Raw genomic sequence first — 22925 nt, forward strand, 5'->3', positions numbered from 1 at the left:
TGCTTCTTGCTAGCATTGGTAATTTCCTCTGAAAACAGCTTTTGACAGAAAATAGACTTACTGTAAATTTCAAAATTAAGAGTTTATTGTTTTTCATTTGTAACTAAGCAAAATGAAAGACTTAGCTCCTAAGAGCTGCAATTCAGAAAAAAACCCTTTTTTTACACACTCTTATTAATGGATTCCTGATCTGAATGGCTTTTTCTGTGATACATGATGAAGATTCAAAAACATGTTGCATCATCCAGTTAGAGAGCTTTTTTGCAGGGAAGTCAAGCAAGAGGGGCCTGGAGACATCAAATAAACCTCCCTATGATACTGGGACAGCTCAGGTGACATTATCTATACTTAAAGCAAAAGTAAATTTGAAACTTTTCTCAAATCAAACATTTAAAACTATCCCTTCCACTAAATTCAATGTGGTAGAAATTCTAGTTAGGAGGTTTGTCTGATCCACTTGTACTCACAGCAGAAAAAGTGAACAGTTTTTCCCAGATTTTATGTTTCTTGATCGTGAAACACTTTGACCAAAACTAGAATCAGCTTAGGCAAGTCAGGTCACAGTCATGCCAATCCTAGTTTGGGCAGCGTAGTAGTGGCTTGTGTGGCTTGTATAGGTATGACTTCCATATCACACTAATGGAAGCAGATCAAAAAACTCTAGGAATGTGGATAAACCCAATGTTTAGGCCAATCACTAAGAATCAAACTAGAAAGTCAGCCTTATAAAAATAATGTTTTAATAAATATTGATATCTGATAACTATTGATATTTGATAACTATTTTAATCACAATAATTATTTTTCTTGATGTTATCATTTGGAAAGACATTTGGTTTTGTGTAGACATAGAAATATTCTGGCAGAATATTATTATTATTATTATTATTGTTATTATTATTATTATTATTATTATTATTATTATTATTATTATTATTATTATTATTATTATTATTATTATTTCAACACGGAATGGTTACATTAATTATATGGGTAATTATGGCAGGAGGAGGAATTAAGTGACCAGATTTTTACTTCCCACTAAAGTGCTTACTTCAGACATAAATTTACCTGTATTGTTTGGTGCTGCTGGCCTGGAAGAAAGATTTGGCAGAGCTTGTTTGGACAGACGACTTCAAGTGATTAGCAATCTGACATCAGATGCTGGCAGCAGGATACTAAAAGAACATGCTAATGTTCTCCGTTTTGACATGCTGGCTCAATTTTGTAATGAGTTGGCACTATTTATGATTCCATTTTTATCTTTTAAATGCCATGACAGATGGTAGGTCCTCTAGCCAACTCCATTGCCATCAAACTGCAGAAAGCATGAAATGTTGGTAGGGGTGAAATCAAACCATGCAACATGTCCTCCAAACTGGGCCTGGGAGTTGTCCCCTAAATTTCATCAGAATGAGGAGAATACTGGCTGCTCTCCATTTCTGAGGAAATAATGAAGCAGACATAAACCAGAAATAAACAACCAATATCTCCCAAAGTGCAGAAAAAGGTCGTCTTGGGCACCGGCAGTTTCATCACCTGTGAAACTGAATGGTGAATGAAATTTGCATTGTAAATTTCAGCCTGATGTATATAACTAGGAGGTTTGTTCCTATCTGGTATTCTGTAGAAGACTGGATGAATCTTCAGTTATGTGAACTTATCTAAATCTTTCACTTAAATATTTTTGAGACATCATCCAAATTACTTTACAGCCATCAAAAGAATGAGAGGAACTGACCTGCTTCAATCTTTCAGAATTTTTGAGAGAAGATTTAAGGTATTGACTAAAGGTGTTTTACCCTTTTTTTCCCCTTAGCATAGTATTTATCATCATTATTCTAGTTTTGTATTTGATTTCAGATAGCTTACTAATAGCAGAACCCCTTTCCCATTGGTACAATAGCATTAGGTCAGTGCAGACAGATGTCTCTAGGTTCCCAGCTGGGAATACCATCCTCAGTAAACATATTTCTAACTGCTATATAGTCCCTGGTCTGCCTATACTCATTCCCATCTGTTTCATGGCACACTGCCAGTTGACAAGTTGATCAAGCCCTAATCATCCAGCGTTGGTGAAGGCAGTGAGGAGTTTTAGATAGACAGTCTGTGTAACACAGTAAGCTTCATCATGACCTACTGAAAGCCACTCACATTTGAGGCACGAAACAGGTGTTGACCCTGTAATTTTTTTAAACACATCTTCAAGGTCTGCAGTCAAGAGAACAAGAGGAAACAGATAATCTACCTAAATGTTAGCCAGTCTCCATTTCACTTATGTATGGTAGAAGAGGGCTAGGTGGAAAGAAGCCAGCCAGGCTGGCCCTCATACAGTCTGAAACAACTGTCCCACTCTACCACAAGCAAATTTCTTTGCAAAGCAGATCCATTTTGGATCAGGCAGAACACAAACCTGTGTGAAAACCACTTTCCAAAATGGTTTTGCATGTACTGTGCAGCATAATCACTGAAATTTATGTAGAAAGACAGGTAACTCATGCATACTGTTTGTTGATGGAACATGTAGGATCGTGAGATATTTGCAAAGCCATTTTTAGTTTCATATACACTCAAAAGTTTTTGTTATAGGCATGACAATGTTCCGTGTAATTCCTTTCAGAAAAAATACTTAATTAATGGTCTTGACAATGAAATCTAGGATGAATTTTGAAGGCTAAAAGATTGGTTTTCTCCTTATTTTTATCCACCACTAAATTTGATAATAAATTTCTGCAGACCATGCTGTCAGTTGTATGGCAAAAGCCCATACCCAGCTGGTAGGCTTCTGTCGTGGTTTAATCCCAGCCGGCAACAAAGCCCCATGCAGCTGCTTGCTCACTCCCTGCCTGATAGGATGGAGGAGAGAATTGGAAGAATGAAAGTGAGAAAACTCCTGGGTTGAGATAAAGACTGTTTAATAAGTAAAGTGAAAGCTGCACTCACAAGCAAAACAAACCAAGGAATTCATTCACTTCCCATGAGCAGGCAGGTGTTCAGCCATCCCCAGGAAAGCAAGAGTTCCATCATGCATAACAATGACTTGGGAAGACAAATGCCACCACTCCAAACATCTCCTCATTCCTTCTTCTTCCCTCAGCTCTATACACTACGCAAGACACCATATGGTCTGGGGATATCCTTTGGGTCAGTTGAGGTCAGCTGTCCTGGCTGTGTCCCCTCCCAACTGCTTGTGTACCCCCAGCCTACTCACTGGTAGGGCAGTGTGAGGGGCAGAAAAGACCTTGAGGCTGTGCAAGTGCTGCTCATCAGTAACAAAACCAAAATATCCTTGTTTTATCAACACTATTTCCAGCACAAATCAAAACCACAGCCCTATACTAGTGACTACGAATAACATTAACCAGCACAGCTTCCAACAGATTTTCTCTCCAGCCTTTGACACCTTTATCTTTTCTTTTCTTTTTGAAAGGAAATCTAACTGTAGAGCATAATCAAATCTTTAGTATATCTAAAGAAACATTACTTCTTGACAGAAACAAGAAACTGTGTTGATATTAATAGAAATTCCCAGTACAGAACCAGAATTTTGCAGATATGACCATTTGATAAATATATGGTATAGGTATTTTTAAAACTACCCTGGCAACTTGTACAGTTCTGCCCAATACCTTAGTATTTTAGTGAAACCTTACTTGAGTTTTGTAAAGAAACATAAATAGTTCCTCTGAATATACAGAAATTTACAGATGTGGTTAGTGCCTAAACAAACCCGTAAAGCGGGATGAGGATGAATCTTTCTCCAGCTTGGTTTTTCAAATAATTTTGGGCTACTGGGTGGAAAAGATTTGTAACAGTGACCAGAAAAAACCCCCAAAACCTAAACAAACCAAAAATAGACCCTTGTCCAGGCAGATCTTATACTTTACATACCTCTTTCTATATGTTGTAGACAAAGCCAACACTTTCACTGGCAGGTGCTACTGCCAGGTAACCAAGTGGAGATACATTTAAGGATGTGTACAATGTGTATTTATACCAGAGGCTACAATAAGTCCCCCAGCCAGCCCATCATTTTAGTTCTGCTCCATCTGTATCTGAGCTAGAAGATTAGGTCAGCTCTGTTATGACTGTTTATCCTCAAAGACATTCCTCTGGCAAGTACTGAGGTGCATTATAACTCTTGTGAAATACCTGGCCATCTACTTTTACTTTTTAAAGTTTTACATCCACTCCATCCACTGTCTGGGTTTGAGCTCAGTCCAGCTCTACTACTTTTGCAGTATCAACACAGGCAAGTCCTGTAGTAAAGGTCTGCATTATCATTTCATTTCAGTACATGGTAAATCAAGAACAGATGCTGAAGACTATCTTGCCTCTCTTTACCAGATTCACCATCAGCAATGGACTGAGGACTAAGAATGGGACATTCATAATCTCCTTGGAAGCACTTGACCAAGCTTTGCCCACACTATCTAGGAACATGGGGTTAAAAACAATGGAAGGTGCTATGGCACTTCTCTCTCCTGATGTCCTGCAGCTTTCAGACCCAGACACTGCCAAAGAAAACCTTACCTTCCTCTTGGCTCAGCTCCCCCAATATGGTCACCTCTATTACCGTGGGGCTGTGCTACTGCAGTACAATTTCACACAGCAAGATGTGGACAACAGGGATGTTGCATACAAGCACCGAGGTGGGGATTCCCAGATGGACAGATTTACATTTGTTGCCACAGATAGGACTAATCAAGGCTTCATCGTGAATGGGAGAGTGCAGACCGAGCCAGTGGCATTCACCATTCAGGCAAGTGTGACCACAGGCCTACTTTAAAGGGATAAATAGCATGAAAAGCTCAAAAATGTAGTAATTTTTATGAGAACTGATACTTGCTGCAACCTATGATTTAACTGAGGTATTTTTCAGCTACAATGTTTGCTTCCTGTGTTCCATGAATAATTAACATGGAGAATGAAATACTTGACACAATGCGTAAACATAAACAAGTAGATACTTATACATGTAATACTTAAACACTAAAATATTTTACATAGAAATCTCAACTATATAGTTGAGACCAGCTTTGGGAAATATTGAACTTCTTCCTGCTCTGCTTTCCCACTTGATGCCTGACCCTGTGACTTGCACATGAGAGATGCAAGGGTAACTGTTGATCTTCATGTCACAGGACTCTTGAATTACAGCCACTTTGCTTCCACAACCAGGGAGCCTGTCTTCTGGTTTTTTGTAAGATGCCTGCTGTGATTCTTCCTTTCTTTGCTAGAATCTTTCTGTTTAGTTCCCATTTCCTCCATTGTCAGTTCTTTACACTTTGTCATGCGCTCAGATGTATTTGCTATGATTCCTTGCATGTAGCTGGCATGTTTCAGTGCACGAAGTAGGCCTAGTTGCATTGTATGTCAAAATTCTGGATGTTTCAAAACACTGATACTAATAAGTAGGCTGCCAACATTTCCTGATGACAAAGTTTCAAGTTACGAAGAGTGCAATTTCAGCAGGGGGTGAGATATGGGAACAGCAACAATCAGTGTGGAATGCTAGCATGTTCATCAGAAGTTGTGAAAGGTGGAACAGATTTGAGGAGACATTAGCCATGTCTATTACCGTGATTATCATAATCCTTAGGTTTCCATGCCTGTTACTGTAAAACAGAGGTGACAAACCTTTGCTGAAGTTACCTTTTGCTATGTAGAAAATCACATGAAAAATGAGAAGGACTATGGGGAGTGTGGGACATCAGGGCAGAGGCACAGGGAATTTGTGTTACCCTCCCCAGGTGTTCTGTAACCTGCTGCTAATGGCAAGTGATGGGCAATCTGGGCCTGGAAACTTCTCATGTGAAACAGAACTTAACTGGAAATCAGATATCTGCAGCAGACTGTGAGCCAAAGTGGCTATTGTCACCCTGAGCCGGCTACTGTGCTTTCAGCAAAAGTAGGACAGAGAATGTCCTGATGCTGTAAAATGAATGTTTAACTTTGATTTAGGTGGATCATTTGGACAAAATGGCACCAAAAATTATTCATCTCCATTGCTTTTCTGATGTGGAACTGCTGAATAATGGCAATTATGGGATCTATATTACTGCCAGGTCCCTGAAGGCATCTGACCCCAATACAGAAGATGACAAAATAATTTTTAAGATTTTGCAAGGTCCTCATTATGGCTACCTGGAAAATACAACAACAGGTGATTTCTTCTATATGCTCTGTATTTTGGGACTAGCAGACCAGACCCCAAAACCTACCCTGTTAATGTTTGCTTGACAGAAGGAATCAAAATTTCTTAGCAAACTTTGGGCAAACTTTGAATGCAGTAAAAAAACTTTTATTATGAAACCTGAGTCTCATATTCATTATGAGATTATCGTTAGTGTCTTCTGTTGGGAAACTATTTTTTGTTTGTATCAAGAAAAAAAAAGATTAATATCAAACTTGGCCTTTTGATAAAGATGTCACACAGAAAACAACTGGGCTTATAATGGACTGGGATGTTGATGTTTAGGTATAAAACCACTTTTCTGTAAGTTCAGATTTTCAACAAAAACGTTGAAAAGAGTTTATATAAGCTGTTATTAAGAGATTTTTGATGCATCTGCATATTACTCGTCTTTCCCAGGTGGACTCATTCGGGAAGGGTTTAGCCAAAAGGATTTAAACAACAAAATCATACTTTATGTCATCAACCTGTCACAGGAAGTGAATTCTGACAACTTTGAGTTTCAAGTCATGGATGCCAGAGGAAACTCTGCAGGGCCCCAAAGGTAGCTGTGACCCTCTGTGATATGTGCTCACCACACCCCGGGGCTCACGAACTGGTGCTGGGCTTGGATCCACACAGACATGAACACAGATAGCTGCTCCTCAAACTGCCATTGCCTTTGTGGGAGTAGAGGAGGTTTTCTTCCCTCGAGGAGGTGAAATATAAGGGGTTAGCTCCAGTTTAGAGTGGGTCATAGTTCTCAAGGGCCTTTGGGGCCTCTTAGGAAAGGAAAATGGAGTTTACTCTAAGTGGCAGTTGGGCATTTGGAGATCTGAGATGCTGGCTGCTGAGGGATGGGATTACTGTGTCATGAACATGGCTCTGCAGCTGCAGGTCACTCTTGCCCTGTGCTGGTGGTAGTGCATTTTTCACAAGCTTGAGATTGCAATGGAAGGGATGCTCTCAAGTGATAAAGCTATGAGACATACTTCTGCAAAAGAGCACTGAAAGGAGGTGAAGAGTACACAGCATCTTCTTTGTCATCCACTGCTTATATTAGGCATATTATCCAAATTTCCTTGTGACGTATGGTAAACCTCCCATAGAAAAATTAGAATATCATCTGAACTGTGCTTGATGATAAAAGCTTTAAGTAGGAGTAGCCCTTCAGCATAGGCAATGTTTCTGTTAATTTCTGAAAATAGGACTAAATGTTAAATCAACTTGTTTAATAAGTAATAAAAATGGCAAAAAAAATAACCAATGCTATTTTCCTGGGCTAAACTGGCCACTCACCAACCAGACTCATAGAGAAAGAAAAAGAGCAGAGAGCTGGCTCCAGGGGCAGAGCACTTCCCCGCAGGCTTGAGAGAGGACAGGGATCAAGCAGAGCTCAAGCAGAGCTGGAGGGAGCTCTTCGGCAGTTATGGGCTGTGCCAAAAGATGTCCCCATACACAAACACATCTGAACATGGACAGCCTGAGCACTGCCCAGCTGCTCTGTGCTGGCTCACAGAAGAACCAATATTAAAACCACCATTATATGATGCCACTTCTCATGGTAAAGTGTGACTTCTTGTTTATGAGAACCAATGTGTAGCACAACTTTAGGAAGAGAGCAAAAAAAAGCTCTTTTTAATGGAAAATAGGAGTTTCAGTGAAGTTATACATTAGTAGATCGAAGGGGAATTTGGCTTTAAGTGAAAAAATAATATTTTAATACTAGATTTAAAAGCTCGTGAGATACTTTTTTATTTAAGCTATTTATCATCTAAAGATCACTGGTTCAAAATACAAATTTCATTTGTTGTTGATGTCCCAGCTATTATCTGAATGCTGCTGGGCTACATCTGGCACATCCATCCTTTTTAGCAAAAATAAAGCAAACCAGCTTCTAAATGGGTTGCCCCCAAGATTAGCATCAGAGGATAAAGGAGGACAGGAGGAAACTTCCACTGGTGTTAGAGCTAGTCAACCATGAAAGGTCTAGAAGGTTTTAGAAAACTTCAAATTATTTTGTAAGTAGCTCAGCTCATTTTTTTTCTTTGCGCTCTCTTTCATTCCTCTCTGACTCTCAATAATTTTTATCACAGCTTTTACAAAGGTGAGATTTTTATTGACTACCCTGTGCAGCATGCGATCTTCTGAGGTTCAGTCACACCCTCACCATAAACAATTCTAAAATTCAGTGTATGGAACACCTGAACTCAGCCAGGGTGAAGAGTTGAAGAGCAAAGTACACAGAGTAGTAAAGTAAGGGGAGTGGGGAGGGTGCTGGCACAGAGGCAGTGAAGTCTTAGAGCGTGCTCTATATGCTACAGGAGGAAAGGTAGAGGATCAATGAAGGAAGGTGGGCAGAAAGGAGGATATTGCAGCAAAAAAATGGGAAGTGAGAGTATAATACAACCAGAAGGCTAAAGGGAAGCAGGAAAAAAAGTGATAGCTTGTCTTGGCCTGTTTGGTGTTACAGATAAACTGCTCTTCTCAAATTTCCTGCAGAACCCCTTTGGTTGTGAAACAAGGTTCAGGCCTGGTTTAGGGTGGATGAGGGTTGGTCTGGAAGATTTACTACAGCCTCTTCCTAATCAGCTAAATCACATATGTTGAAAGACTCAGTATGTGTATTGGCTAAATCAACAGTCGGAGAGAAATGGCTCTTCACACAATCAAGGGCTGGGGGTGGCTGGTGGGTGGCTTTGCTTCACACCTGCATTCCTTCCTCTCCCACAGATTGGAGCTAAGGTGGTCTCGGATTGAAATGCAACAGACTGAATATGAAGTGTGTGAGAGCGTAGGAGTGGTGTCTCTGAAAATCACCAGGGCAGGACACTCAGTAGAGTCTGCCTTTATCACTGTGAAGGTAAAGTCAAAAACCAATGTCCTGAATGTAAACTTAGCAATAAGTAAGCCTGCTAATTTCTTCCTCAGACTTAAAAGGTAGGCCATGTGATTCAATCCAGACTTACTGGGACATTGTCCTTGCTACCACAGATGTCTGAAATATTTCTGACAAAACTTCCTGAGTTTTAAGTAGAAATGCTGATTAACCAAGCCTGGAATGTTTTGGAGAAGTATTTCAGTTTTGATGGAAAAGTAAAGCAGGCAGTTTCCTCTGGCACTGTGCTCAGAAGCTTGGTTTCCAGGATTTGCCACTTAAAAATCCAGGCTTTGAGCAATGTGGGGCCTTGGGGCTTTTGTTTTCCCTACTCAGGCTGGAGAAGCCCAGGAGCTATAGAGGTTTCAACTACACAGCCATGGTAGCGTTTCCCATTTCTCCCCCTACTACCCTTAACCTAGGAAAAAGTCTTAAAAACCCCTATATCTTCAGTGACAGCCTTTCTCTACTGTCAAAAAAATTAGACTGAAGCCTGCACGTTATAGTTTTGTAAAACAGGTTTTGTGCAACTTGCCTTCACAAATTTTATCTTTCCTCATAAAAATGGAATTTCCAGGATTTTACCATCTCCCCTTGCTAGAGAAATACTACTTCTTCCCCTCACAGTTTCTCAGGATTGTAGCCCTGATTGGAAACACAATTTTGATTTTTTCTTCTACTGAAGGTAGTGGGTATTCTGCTATTGACTCCACTGGGGGCTATCCTGTCCTATCCTTCATGGACTCTGATCTACTCTGTCACTAGACAGAGTGACAGAGTGATTCTACTCTGTCACTAGACTAAACAGACCAGTGAAATTGATCCCAGTATCAAGAACTCAAGTGTGGAAACTGTTGTCCTCTGGTGATCCCCTATGAAAATTCAGGTAGTTGCTGGAGTCCCTATATTTATATATATAGGGGTTCTTGTCTATCCCAAAGAGTCTTTGGGGCTGACAGACAGCTGTGTGTACAAACACTTCTTCCAAGACATCACAAAGGGCTAAATAAGAAAATGCGGCCAGGTTGTTGCTGCTTATCTGAGATGACAGGATGTGCCTGTCCAGGGGCCAGGTAATGTCAGGGTCCCCAGGCACAGAGAACAGCAGTGTCACCTCGTGCTGTCAAGTAGCAATGTGAGAGGGAATGAGGCAAAATCATAAGATCAGCAAATTTTTTTTTGATGATGTGTATTTTAAGCCATGAGCAAGGACAGAATGCCAGTAGTACATCACAAGATATATTCTTTAGGTCTTTATCTTTTTTTCCAGCCGAAGCACATGTATGGGTTGGCCTGTCTATTTGAGACTCCTTGAAGAGGTGCACAATAGCTTCAGCACACAGCAGAATGCTGTGGTTTGGTGAAACAGGTCACAGCTTGGCATTTACTGCTTGATTTCTTCTCAGGTCAATGAAATATCTGCTATGCTGGGAAAGGACTTTACAGTGACTCCCTCTAAGCTTGTTCAGTTTGATCCAGGTATGAACCAATGCACAGAATAATTCTAAAATTAATTCACAGAAAATGTAAACTCTTGCTTTGGAGAGTGAAATCTGCTACGTATCTTTAACCAGAGGAGCCAAATAGTATTAAAGACACTTGGGACTCATTTTCTGGAAGGGCTTCCTTTGTGAATTAGTATCCTTAATACTTAGGGTGAGATGGTATAGGGTCCCTTTACATTAGTTAAAATACAAAAAGTGCTGAAATGACGACTCCTAATCTCCCTACAGCTAGGCTGGGGAGGACTCATCCTGAATTGAGCTGTGAGATGCTTTAAAAACTTCAGTCATAATTAGTAAAGCCCAGGACACAAATTTGAACAAAACTGAGTACAACTGCAGTTATTCAAGGGTTACAAGATCTTTTCTCATTCACATAATGGAAGCTAGAAGTTACTCAGGAAAGGCAAGGAATCATGCAAAAATCTTGTGAACAAGTATAAAATCTGCCTAAAAGGTTGCACTTCAATCCAAGACAGTCTTTGATCCATTTGCAGGCCTTTTGAATAACTGTTCCATCTCTAAAATTAGGCTTTTTAGATAAAAACCCTACGATTTTCTCTTGAAAATTGCAATGTACTAAAATCTATGTACTCCAGTGCCATTTTGCACATCTACAGCAGCTTTTTGTTACATTGTGTGTACTTGAACAGAACCATCATTGCCCAGGAACAAATTCAAACTTAATGTTATTTGGAAGAACAGCAGGAGTCCAGTCAGTTGGTAGGAGCACAACAGTATACACAAGCTACTCCATTCTAGCTGCAGACATGTTAATTAATATATTTCTTTGACATCCTGATTGATTGAAATAGCACTTAAAGAGTAATTAAAATGTTTATTTTCATTAGGAATGTCAACCAAGACATGGAATATAGCAATTACCTGCGATGGATTAGAGGAAGATGATGAAGTCTTTGAAGTAGTTCTGAACTCCCCTGTGAATGCTGTTCTTGGCACACGGACAAGAGCTGTAGTGAAAATTTTGGACTCAAAAGGAGGTATTCTCTTTTGATCCTCATCATTAAGATGGTGGGACAATCTTGTCTGAGTAGCTACCTATTTTCAACCACAAGTTGTTCCTAACACTCACCTTTAGTTCAAACAGCTTAATTTCTTCTTAGAGAAAACAGGCTCAGCAGTTGCAAACCCTTTATTCTCTCACACAATCATATGCATCCTCTGAGGAAACACAGCATGGAGAAAGCAATGAGCACAAAATAAGGAAAGAAAACACTTTTCATAACAACATGAGTTCAGTTCTCATGTATTAAAGTGGGAAAAAATGTTTTTATGTCCATTAGAATGTGTTTTTTCCCAGTTATTGTTTAGCAGTTATACATCTCTACAAAAGATTTATTTTCCTTTCAAAAAAGAAATCTAACAAACGAACCAACTCTTAGCAATATATATTCCATGCTTAATGAACACAGTCCACAACTTTACAGCACACAGCAGTGATCACTACAGAGTATAGGCTTTTAAGATTGCATTATTATTGTGTTTTTCAGTGGTCAGATGTTCTGTGCCTAAAACATACAAAAAAAGAAGCAACTGTAGAAACACAAAAATAGAAAAGCTGTAGAAAAATAGAAATAACTAGCAAAGCATCTGAGTCCTCTGAAAGCCGAAGAATGTTTTTTCTTCTGGTGTTTAGTGAAACTATTTTAAATACCTATGTTGCAATGAATTAGGCTTCATGTTATAAAAAATCCTTTCAAAATTTCAGATTTGTTTTCTCCTTAACTTTCCTAATGTAAATCATAATGTAAATTGACACACTGAATTTGTGGAAACAATAGTGTCCTGTATTTCAGAGGAGGAAATTGTCTGGGCATGATGGAAGTATCACCAAAGGTAGTTAAAGATACCTGTCTCTCTTACCAAAAAAACAGCACTGCAAACCCCAATATATGGAGAAAAACAGGTATTTTCAGCAGATGCTTGGTTGAAATTCTGACCTGTGGGTAGACAGATGCATCACATGTGAAAACATACATATATAGGTAGCATTGCAATCATAGTCATAGCCAACCCCAGAAATGAGGATGACTAAACAAACAGCAAATCAACTACTTCAAGTGAAAGAATCATCCAACTTTTAATGACAAGCTGTTTATGTGCCCATATCAATGTGACCAGTTATCTGCTCATGCAGTTAGAACTGACCATCTGCCATTTTTATGCTTTCAGGTCAGTGCAGCTATTCCCATTCTTCTAGCCAAAGAAAGCATGGCTTCTGGGGGAGAGGAACACTGTTTCCAGTTTCCAAAGGCTCCTCATCACCTTCCAGGCCTGGCAATTTTTCCCTGGAAGGGATCCCACTGCCTCCTTCCAAAGGGATAAGAGAGCATGGAGGGGACCCATGGTGGGAGCACAGCTTGGTGAATCGGTCAAGGACCAGGCTGAGAGTGACTGGAAATGGCAGAATAGTAAGACATTTCTGTAGTTCAGTGATTGACTGATTTGCATATTTATTGTGATGTGATATCTTCATTAAACTGTCATTTTTTGTAGTGATCCTACCTGACCATAAAATAAAAAAAACAAAAAAAAAAAAAACCAAAAAAAACACCAAACAAGAAACCCCACAAAAATCCATGTGTGCAAGAGAGGAAGAAAAACATGATTTGGGGCAGGAAACAGGCATCAAACAACTTCAGTAATTATGAAGCCTCTCATTTTGTATAAATTATGGGGCAGTTAGAAGACAGAAGTCAGTGGAGCCAGGCAAATGTATAGAACTTGTGCATCTGGTACTGAAGCTCTAAAGCTGAAAATACTGTTAGCTTAAACAGGAAACAGTTATTTAAATCTTGCCCACTGATTTTCCTGCTTAAGTTATATTGGTTTAGCTAGGTGGTTTAATAACTTTCTGCTACTGTAACCTTAAAAGTTAATGGAATCCGTTCATAAAGACGCTTGTAATTTGTGCTTTTTAATGGCTGTTTTCAGAGCTTATCCATTTCTATTCTGAAAGAGAAAGAACTAAAACCTAGACATACTCTTCATGATTTATAACCTAGATCTTGTAGTAAATTTTGCATAAAGTCTATTTGTTTCTATAATGCATGAATATGCTCATCTCATTCTGCTGTTCTGCTTTTTTCAGGTTCAGCCTTCATCTGTATTTAGAAATGGAACAGATGTGGTTTTCAAAGTAAGAGCATTATGAGTATTGGTCATCCATTTCTGTGATTTCTTTCTGATTCTGTTCTTTCCAGGCTTTATCACTTTTAATAATTTGTTATGACCAGTATGTTATTTTCCTATGTATCTTTCTTTTCCTTTGGTGTAATTTTCCCTTGATTTACAACAATTTGTATTATAATTAATTTTTATTATTATTTATTTAGTTTATTTAAGAGTTGTTTGTATGTACTAACCCTCTCTTTTCCCTCTCTTGTTCTTCTTGCATGTGTGATACTGTAAAACAAAGTATCATGGGATGGTATCACTCAAAATAGAGGATGACACCTCATCAGCTAAAACTAACAAGAGGGCAAAACCACAGGTAAATGTCATCTCCTCTAAGAAGATAGAAATCCCACAGGCTGATAAGGCAGAACTTGCATCTGAACCAAGTTCAAGACATAAGGTATGAAACATTTTGTTTCATAGGCATTTTCACCATCTGTCTTCAGTCATGCTGTTTTCCAAATTGATTTAACACCTCTGAGATCTGCAGCCTAACCCTTCCCATTCCAAAGCTGAGCTTAACCAATACACAGATAGCAACTCAGCCTTTGAAAAGTTTTCATGGCATAAAATTTTAATATAAGGCTTAATTAATCTATTTCATGTTGCTTGTTTGTTTTGTGTAATTATTTTCCTTCTAATGTTATAATGACATTTTCTCTTTCCAGGACTTTTACTCTTTTCCGAAGGCTTGTACACCAGATTTAAAGGGTCTCTTGCATTATGAAGAAAGCACTCAAAAGTTATTTCAGTGTGACGGGATAACATGGAAATTCTGGAATTCCCAAAGCAAGGTAAAAATGTAGCCATGAGTATGCACCTAAGCCAGAGTATGAAGTCTGCAATGAGTGATACTCTCAAACAAATTACTTTCTTTTAACTTGTTCAGGGAATAAAAGTGTTGTCCAGAGTAGGTTTGCTTTCAGCAGAAATAAAAGTTTCCCAGAAATATGATGAGGACTTGACTGCTGGGGTTGCCTTTCCTCTCTGTCATCCACAGGTGCTCCTGGACAAACCATGTGAGCACTGGTGCCTTGGTGCTTGTGAGTATGTGGGCATAAGACAGTTCAGGAATGAACTCTGTGAGAGAATGAGTAGCAGTTAGTGAAATCAGCTTACTTAGGTATTCTGTAAACATACATTCCCTCCATCACGTAAGATGTTATGCTGAATTTTGTTGCACTGCATTGCCTATGCAGACTGCGGGACACAGTCAGTGGTGTCCAAAATAATACAATCTCTTTGGAGGATTTTTGAACTGAAACCTGTTGTCACCATTAAAACTACTAATTATAAATTGTAGCCTCCTCTGGCAAGCACTTATTTATTTAAATCTTTTAAGCAATGCTGTAGCTTTATTGATACACATTGAAGTTCATGCTCAGTTTAATTCTGGGCATTAGTGTACAGACTATCTGTGCACAGACATCTGCTCACAGATCACTGTGAGCATAAGTCTGTTTTACCTTTTCTTCTTTTATTTTAGGAGGTAAGCATGAAGAAATGTCCTTCTGGATGGAGTTATCATGAAGGCAGCTGCTACTTCCTGGTAGTGAATCACAAGGTCACCTGGAACACTGCTGCTCGGGCTTGCAGAGAACAGTAAGCGACCACCATGCAAATGTGTTCGATGTGCACTGCTGTTGCCCTGAGCTGAATGCTGCTCTTGAGGCCAAATTTAATCAGATATGCCCCAATTTGGCTGTTCTACACAGTTCCCAAAAAAAAACCAGAACAATTTTTGGGATTCAGATCCAGTGGAGGATAGAAATACTGTTAGTCTCATAAAGTTTCAGGTGGTGATGCTACCGTATTCCCAGCACAAATTTCCAACGTTGTCCACTTGCATTAAGGATATTTCCTAATGGGAGAGTTAGTCTGAGAGAAGAGAAATACAGCAATGACTCAGGCTTTCATCCTCTCTGACCCACCACTTCCTTGGCTCTACCTTCACTTGATATAGCAACAGTAAGAGGTTGCCAGCTCCTGTGTGCCTCACTGTATTTTTCTGAAGATGCAGCTCTGCAGATTCTGTAACTACTTGAAAACTTTAACTTTCAATTTAACAGTATATTTCTGACTTTTTAAGGATAAATAAAGGTATAACCACAACAGCAGCAGCAACAACAACAACAACAGTAATAGTTGTCTCAAAGTAAGATTCAAATAAAAACCCTGACAGTCTTGCTCTTTGGGCATCTGCTTTGTGATTTTGGTTTTAAGAGCATTAAGTTAGCACTGGAAGAAATGCTAGCCATGGTAAAATGAAGCTTGCCCTAGGATCATGCATTCTCTCTACCTTGTACTGAATTATGACCATCAGGTCAAAGACCAATCTGAATAATAGCAAAGGCTTAAAAAGACCTCTCTGTTACTCCGTAAAAGGAAAATTAGAACAGGGAAGACTCGGAAATGAAAGAAACAGAATATATTCCGTAAGCAGTGGAAGGACATGCAGGAAACATGAATCCTGGCCAAGCATTCATAACAAACCTTGATTCATTCCACTCAGTTATGCCAGATCATGTTGTCTTGGTAACATACAAAATAAAAGTGTTGGTTCTAATACCTCCCAGCTATTGGAAGATATTCTTTGCTAAAATGTAAATGTTACCTGCTCTTGTGAGCTCACCCCAAATTTCACATGACTACTTGGTTTACTTAAAATTTCGGCTCCTGAAATTGTTTTCTATTGTCTGCATTTATTATGGTATTTATGCAAAAAAGGCTGTAAATAGTGATATTTTATATTTTTTTTCTGAAGGCTTCAATGTTCAATTGATGCCTTGGGAATATATGTCACTCTACTGGGAGGTGTTTCCCATCTCCAAAAAGAGTGTGCTTCTGGGGACCCACATTTTTTGTAGGTGGTAACTTCTTGATGAAGGCTATACTGTACAATGTAGATATTAAACTGAAGAGCAGTAAATAAATGAAAGCAACAGTAAGTAAATGACTGTGTTAAACACCTGCACAAAATGTCAAGGCATATCACTGAGTCCACAAGGAAGTGAATCCTAGGGCAGTGATGATTCAATAAATGTCATACTAGCATAGACTTAGAAAGCTTTATCTGGAACTGATTTACAAAAGCACAATCTCAGGAACACACTTAAAATGAGACAAGAAGATAACTTAGTAAATTTTGTTCTGTGCTTTTTCCCATCTCCTCCTGGCAATCACCACTGCCACTGATTGTGGTATTTCTGTTATTAATACTTACTCTGTTGACATTTAAATAGTTGATATTTCAAATAAGGAAGTAAAACCAACACGGAGGTCAATCTCAATTTTTAATAGATCAAGCAAGCATTAAATGAAAATATTAGAACTGACTTTCAGTAAATCAGCCAACTTCACTGAAAAAGAATAATTTTTTATTACTACAAAAATGACATTACTTTAAACTTCTATTCATTTGTCTTGCTAGACTTTTTCTATTACACAGAACAGGGGAAAAGCACAAGCACTGGTAAAGTTGATTCACTAACAGTCTCCAAGTAACCAACCTCCTAGCCTCCTTGAGGAAACATTGCTATCCTGAGCTGATGGACTGGGCAACAAGCTGTACAAAAAAGAAGTGGGCAGGCTGCAGAGGGTCCAGAGAAGGACCACAAAGATGATCAAAAGACTGGAAAGCCTGCCATGCGAGGAAAGAAGGTTTAGGGGAGCCCTTATCACCATGTTCCAGCGTTTAAAGGGATTCTACAAGGAAGATGGAGACTCCCTTTCTACAAGGAGTCACGCAGAAAAGATAAGCAGCAATGGGAACAAGTTACTCCTGGTGAGATTCCAATTAGACACAAGAGAAGACTTTTTTTCACAATGAGACCATCCATTAGAATAGTTTCCCCAGAGGAGTGGTGGATTCCCCGACATCAGACATTTTTAAGGTTCATCTGGACAGGGTGCTGGCCCATCTTGGCTGGACTGTGCTTTTGCCAGAGGGGTTGGACCAGATGATCCTTGAGTTTCCTTCCAACCTGATATTCTGTGATTATATTCCATGAAAGCAATGCTATCAATTTCTTGTGTAAGCAGTTGTTGTCTGGACATAACTATATATGCAGGGGCTTATGCAGATCTGCTTATGCAGATCTGGGCTTTTATTGACACACATTGCATCCATTTGTTGCAGGTAATATACCAACCTTTCCTTCAGTTTCCATGTGCAGGTTAGAAGCGGAACACATAAATTCGTGTCATGATGCAAGTTGCTCTAGCTTTGTTTGTATGCATGAAGAGGTTCTTGGCACTATGAAGAGAAGCATCTGGGGGATATTACGGCTGAGTGATCCCACAGCAGCCTGATTTAGAAGCAATTTTGGTGATTTATGTCACAGTTCTTGTTTATCCCATAGGAACACATCCTCCCCAAGGGTCAGTACAGCAGGGCTCACTCACATGTGAGATGGTTTCACTGCTGCCACTGAGGGGATGGAACAGGACTGGATAGACAGAACCCAAGGTTGTGTCTTTTGCTTTGTTAGTCATATTATACCTTTATCTTCTTGAACATTTAAATAGAGCTCAAATATGGTCAGATTTCAGATCCTTTACTGCTAGCTATGTAAGTCAGGGGCAGTTATTTTGTTTGGTGTTAGTGTATTAGCTGCATATGGCTTCAATCCTTGGGAATCATAGGCAGAACCACATCTAACATAATAGGTTAGATCCTTTAGGATGGCTCAGTGTTGCCTACTGCAAAGCAGGATGGAGCTTGCTGCCCTCCTCTCCTAAAACTGTGCTGGTTCTGTAAGTGACAGGTTTAACTTACAGTATTACGAGTGACTCCAACATGGGAATTCAGGTACCTAGAGTCTATTGTATCTTGTCTGACTTTGAACTGCCATTCTGGAAGTGCAGGGCTCCTGCAAGCTCTGCATCATGTCTGCCACTCATCTGAATGTTCTGAATACTACAAGGTGTCGTAAGCAACACTAGACACCTATTTCAAGGCATCAGGATAGGTGATCAAACAAAAGACTGGAATGAGCGCAGCCTCTCAGTCACCCCCACCTCCTTCAACATCAGTATAGGACGTGGATTTACTACAGCAGTTAAAATTAAATATTCTCTTGTCCTATGGAGACCATACCTAATCAAATGTGCTTCTTCTGAGGTTAAATTTAACAAAATGGTACAAGACTCTTTAAAACTTATTGGATAATTTAATGAAAAATCAGTAAAGTCTTTGTGCTAAGTGTTTTCCACTTCTACTTCAAGGTCAATAGCTACCCAAAATATTTCCTAATTTAGGCAACTGCTCAAAGATAAAGGATGCTCTTGATTTGATGGCAAAAGTTTTAAAGCCCATAGGAACAATTTCAAGTGGGCTTTTTAACACAGAAATATAGCATGGCTCCTTATCTTGAGTAATTTACATTAGGAAGTGTTAGATTTACACAACTCCATAAATACTGTTATCTTGTCATTTCTGGTGTCTGACGCTCTGCCTAGAGGTTCAGTAATTAATATTATCAGAAGTGGTATGTTCCTTCAGGACTGATCTCATTTCTCTACAATACATATAACCCCCTAATTAGGTGTAACAATTAGAACAGTTGTTCTGTCTTCAATAATGCGTGTTTCTCAGGCTGTATTTAGAAAGCACTCCTATAGAGAAAAGATTAGATAATGTTATAACTATTTCAGTGCTTTCCTTTCACAGTGCTGAAGTCTCTCTCTGGTATGTGGATTGAAGTAAAAGTCTGAAACGTATTTCTCAGACCACCTCTGTATGTCATAAATGATACAGCAGTTACTGACACAGAATGGTACTTTTTGTTTTCACATTTTCTAAGACAATTGAAATAACAGGAGGAAGTATGCTTACCTGAAGTAACTTTCTTAGTTCCTGGATTTTGAGTGTCCTTAAACAGAAGCTAGATAAAATGCTTTATTTTTGCTCTTGGTCAGCTAGTAGTGATACCACAGAAACTGCTGCCCAAACCTCTCCTTAGCCCCAAATTTGGTCAGTGCGACCACAGTCACTGTGAGGGGAAATGGTATCCTCCTGCTGAAGCAGTTAGCCTGGGAGAACGCCCTGAATTAACTGAGCCTGCTTTCCCGGACTTTTTGTCTGCAGAAGAAGATGGAGTACAATACTTTCCAAGAGCTTATGTCAGCTCACTGGAGATTCAGTGCCTGGTAGATGGGCCCAGAAGAGTGGAAGCATGTCATCCTTGGGACACAGAGGCACAAATGCCATGCACAAAATTTCACTGTGATGAGAGACACAGTTGAAGTCTTGCTGAGAGCTTCACTGGGTGTAGTTTTGGGAACCTGTACAATAAGCAGGTGCACAATCTCGAACCCTACCAGGCAGTTGCTAACCCCTTTGGAAAGACATGAGCAATGTTTCTGAGCCATCCCATCACACCCCTGTGTGAGGAAAGTGTACACGAAATTACAGAGTATGCTGAGTTGAAAGGGACCCACAAGCATCATTGAGTCCAATCCTTAGCCCTGCACAGACCATCCCCAAGACTCATACCATGTGCCTCAGTGTTGTCCAAATGCTTTTTGAACTCTGTCAGACTTAGTGCTGTGACCACTGCCTTGGGGAGTCTGTTCCAGTGCCCAACTACCCTCTAGGGGAAGAACCTTTTCCTAATACCCAACCTAAACCTCCCCTGACACAACTTCAGGCCATTCCCTTGGGTTCTGGTCACCACAGAGAAGAGATCAGTGCCTGCCCCTCCTCTTCCCCTCACAAGGAAGTTGTAACTGCAATGAGGTCTCCCCTTTGATCTCCTCTTCTCCAGGCTGAAAAGACCAACTGACCTCAGCTGCTGCTCATACAGCTTCCCCTCAAGGCCTTTCACTGTCTTCATTGTCCTCCTTTGGACTCTCTCTAAGAGCTTAATATCTTATATTGCAGTGCCCCAAACTGGACACAATGTTCAAGATGAGGCCGCCCCAGTGCAGAGCAGAGAGGGACAATCCCCTCCCTCAACTGACTGACGAAGCTTTGCCTGATGCCCCCCAGGGTTATGGTTGGCCCTCCTGGCTGCCAGGGCACTGCTGGCTCATATTCAACTTGCCTTTGACCAGGATCCCCAGGTCCCTTTCTGTGGCACTGCTTTCCAGCATCTCATTCCCCAGTCTGTCCAAACATTCCAGGTGCAGAATCCGGCACTTCCCCTTGTTGTACTTTGTTTGGTTGGTGATCGCCCAGCCCTCTGATTTGTCGAGGTCTCTCTGCAGGGCCTTCCTGCCTTCCAGGGAGTCAACAGCCCCTCCCAGTTTTGTATCATCTGCAAACTTGGTTCATTTGAGACATCCTTTTGTTTTCTGGTGGTCCCTGAACTTAGAGGGTCCCTGACTGGACCTATATTACTTGTCTAGGCCAGCCATGATTCCACAGGTGAGGGCTAACACCTAGCTGTCCTGCAGGCCTTGGCAGATCCACCATGCAAAGCAGAGCAGAGAGCGACTCCACCCCCTGCTGTTTTGGTTGACTTGCAGGGATAGTGGAGGAGGCCTTTGCAGCAGGAGCATCCTCCATCAGCATTACAATGAATTTGTTTTGTACTATTCCCCTCCGGGCCCAAATTAAGCAATGATCCATTTGTGCGGTAGGGACTGTGTAGAATATTTGTGGACTTCTACTCTGAACTCCTCCTGATGTAAATTTTTGCTGCTTCCCTGTCTTGTGTGGCATCATATGGAATCCATGGGATCACTACTCTCAGAAGAGGTAGAGGGCAGTAACAGGAATGGAGCTCCAGGCATGGGTCTCTATCTGGGCAACAGGCTTGATGGTGGGCTTGCACCCCAAGATCTGTTCATGGTCTCCATAGTGGACTCACGTCTGTCCTGTAATTCTTGAGACCTGGTTGTTGTTCCAGCTTTTAAGACAGTCTTTACTTCATTTGGAGCAATAGTGATCTTTTGTCTCTGTTTACTGGCAAAAGTACTGAAATTAGCAGAACCTCATAAATCCATTGGCTTATTCTGCTTCTACAAAAGGGGTTTTTGCTCTCTTAAAACATGTTCTGATGAGCAGTGTTGTTTGCTTTGGCCCTATCAAGCATCACCCGGGATGTTATGAGAGGCTGAAAGGGTTGGAATCACTGTTAGATTGAGTGGCAGTCAGAAATATTGGACAGATATGACAGCATCAGAGGGATGGCAACAGCAGGCATGACATGTAAAAAGCTGACATGATATCAGTGCAGACAGAAAGACGGATAAATAGGAGAATGAAGCCACTGATGGCTGACAGTGTCTGACAAATTTGAAGAATACCATTTGTCTTAATACTTCATGATTTAAATTGGCCTCTAAATGGCTTAAGAGTAGCCTGCAGGTGCTTGCGTGTTTGGTACCGGTTGGAAGACTTGTCAGTGGCAAGGCCACTCAGTGGCTAGGGTTTGCAAATACTTCTTTGTATATGGCATTCTTTAGGTACAAATGCAGAGCAGAACTTACACATTGACTTAATTCAGAAATAGTCTGCTTTATACACACCACAACTGCTCTCCATTGTGAATTAAATGTGTAGTCATTGTAGACAACCCTCTGAAGAATGGGCTGCTCCTCAGAGCCTTTTCAGATATGAAACTTCTTGTGAAGAGCAACTTGGGAAACCCATGGTATACCTGCATTTACCGAGTGCAGGTTCATAAAAGAATGGAAAAACAGAATACCTCAACTGAAAGGCAAAATTGAAAAGGATGAAAATACTAAAGAAGAAAGAGGGTGGGATAGGTGGAGAAGAGAGAAATGCAGGGAATGATGTGACAGCCTGAATGTTGATTTTAGAGGGTGCACGTGTTAGCTGTGACAGGGAAGATTTAGCTTAGATATTAGGGGAAGATTCTTTCCCCCAGAGGGTGGTTGGGTGCTGGAACAGGCTCCCCATGAAAGTGGTCACAGTACCAAGCCTGACAGAGTTCAAGAAGTGTTTGGACAATGCTCTCAGGCACATAGTGTGATTCTTGGATCTGTCCTGTGCAGGGCCAGGAGTTGGACTGCAATGATCCTTGTGGGTCCCTTCCAATTCAGGACATTCTAAGATTACTTCTCAGAACCACACCACCACTTAAATCTGTTACTCAAAGCTTCAGTCTTTTCAGAACCTGATTTTAAAAAGATACAGCCTGCTCTACTACCAAATGAGTGAAGCTGGCTTTTCTTTTAGTGGCTTGGATTTTTGTGAAGGAAG

At 40.2% G+C, this 22925-nt stretch overlaps 1 protein-coding gene across 1 annotated transcript in view; it reads left to right on the forward strand.

Annotated features, from left to right (window-relative positions):
• The window catches only part of FREM1 (FRAS1 related extracellular matrix 1), a 68585-nt gene that overhangs the window by 40338 nt on the left and 5322 nt on the right, over positions 1–22925 (forward strand). The window contains exons 25-35 of the mRNA XM_051768167.1: positions 4348–4762; positions 5965–6166; positions 6596–6740; positions 8909–9038; positions 10460–10532; positions 11407–11556; positions 12749–12987; positions 13668–13715; positions 13995–14153; positions 14422–14547; positions 15240–15355. Coding sequence (XP_051624127.1) covers positions 4348–4762; positions 5965–6166; positions 6596–6740; positions 8909–9038; positions 10460–10532; positions 11407–11556; positions 12749–12987; positions 13668–13715; positions 13995–14153; positions 14422–14547; positions 15240–15355 — 1803 coding nt within the window. The remainder of the gene's footprint in view (positions 1–4347; positions 4763–5964; positions 6167–6595; positions 6741–8908; positions 9039–10459; positions 10533–11406; positions 11557–12748; positions 12988–13667; positions 13716–13994; positions 14154–14421; positions 14548–15239; positions 15356–22925) is intronic.

The sequence above is a fragment of the Manacus candei genome, unplaced genomic scaffold, assembly GCF_025592945.1.
Source record: "Manacus candei isolate 608988 ecotype Guabito, Panama unplaced genomic scaffold, ASM2559294v1 h1tg000093l, whole genome shotgun sequence".
NCBI lineage: Eukaryota > Metazoa > Chordata > Aves > Passeriformes > Pipridae > Manacus > Manacus candei.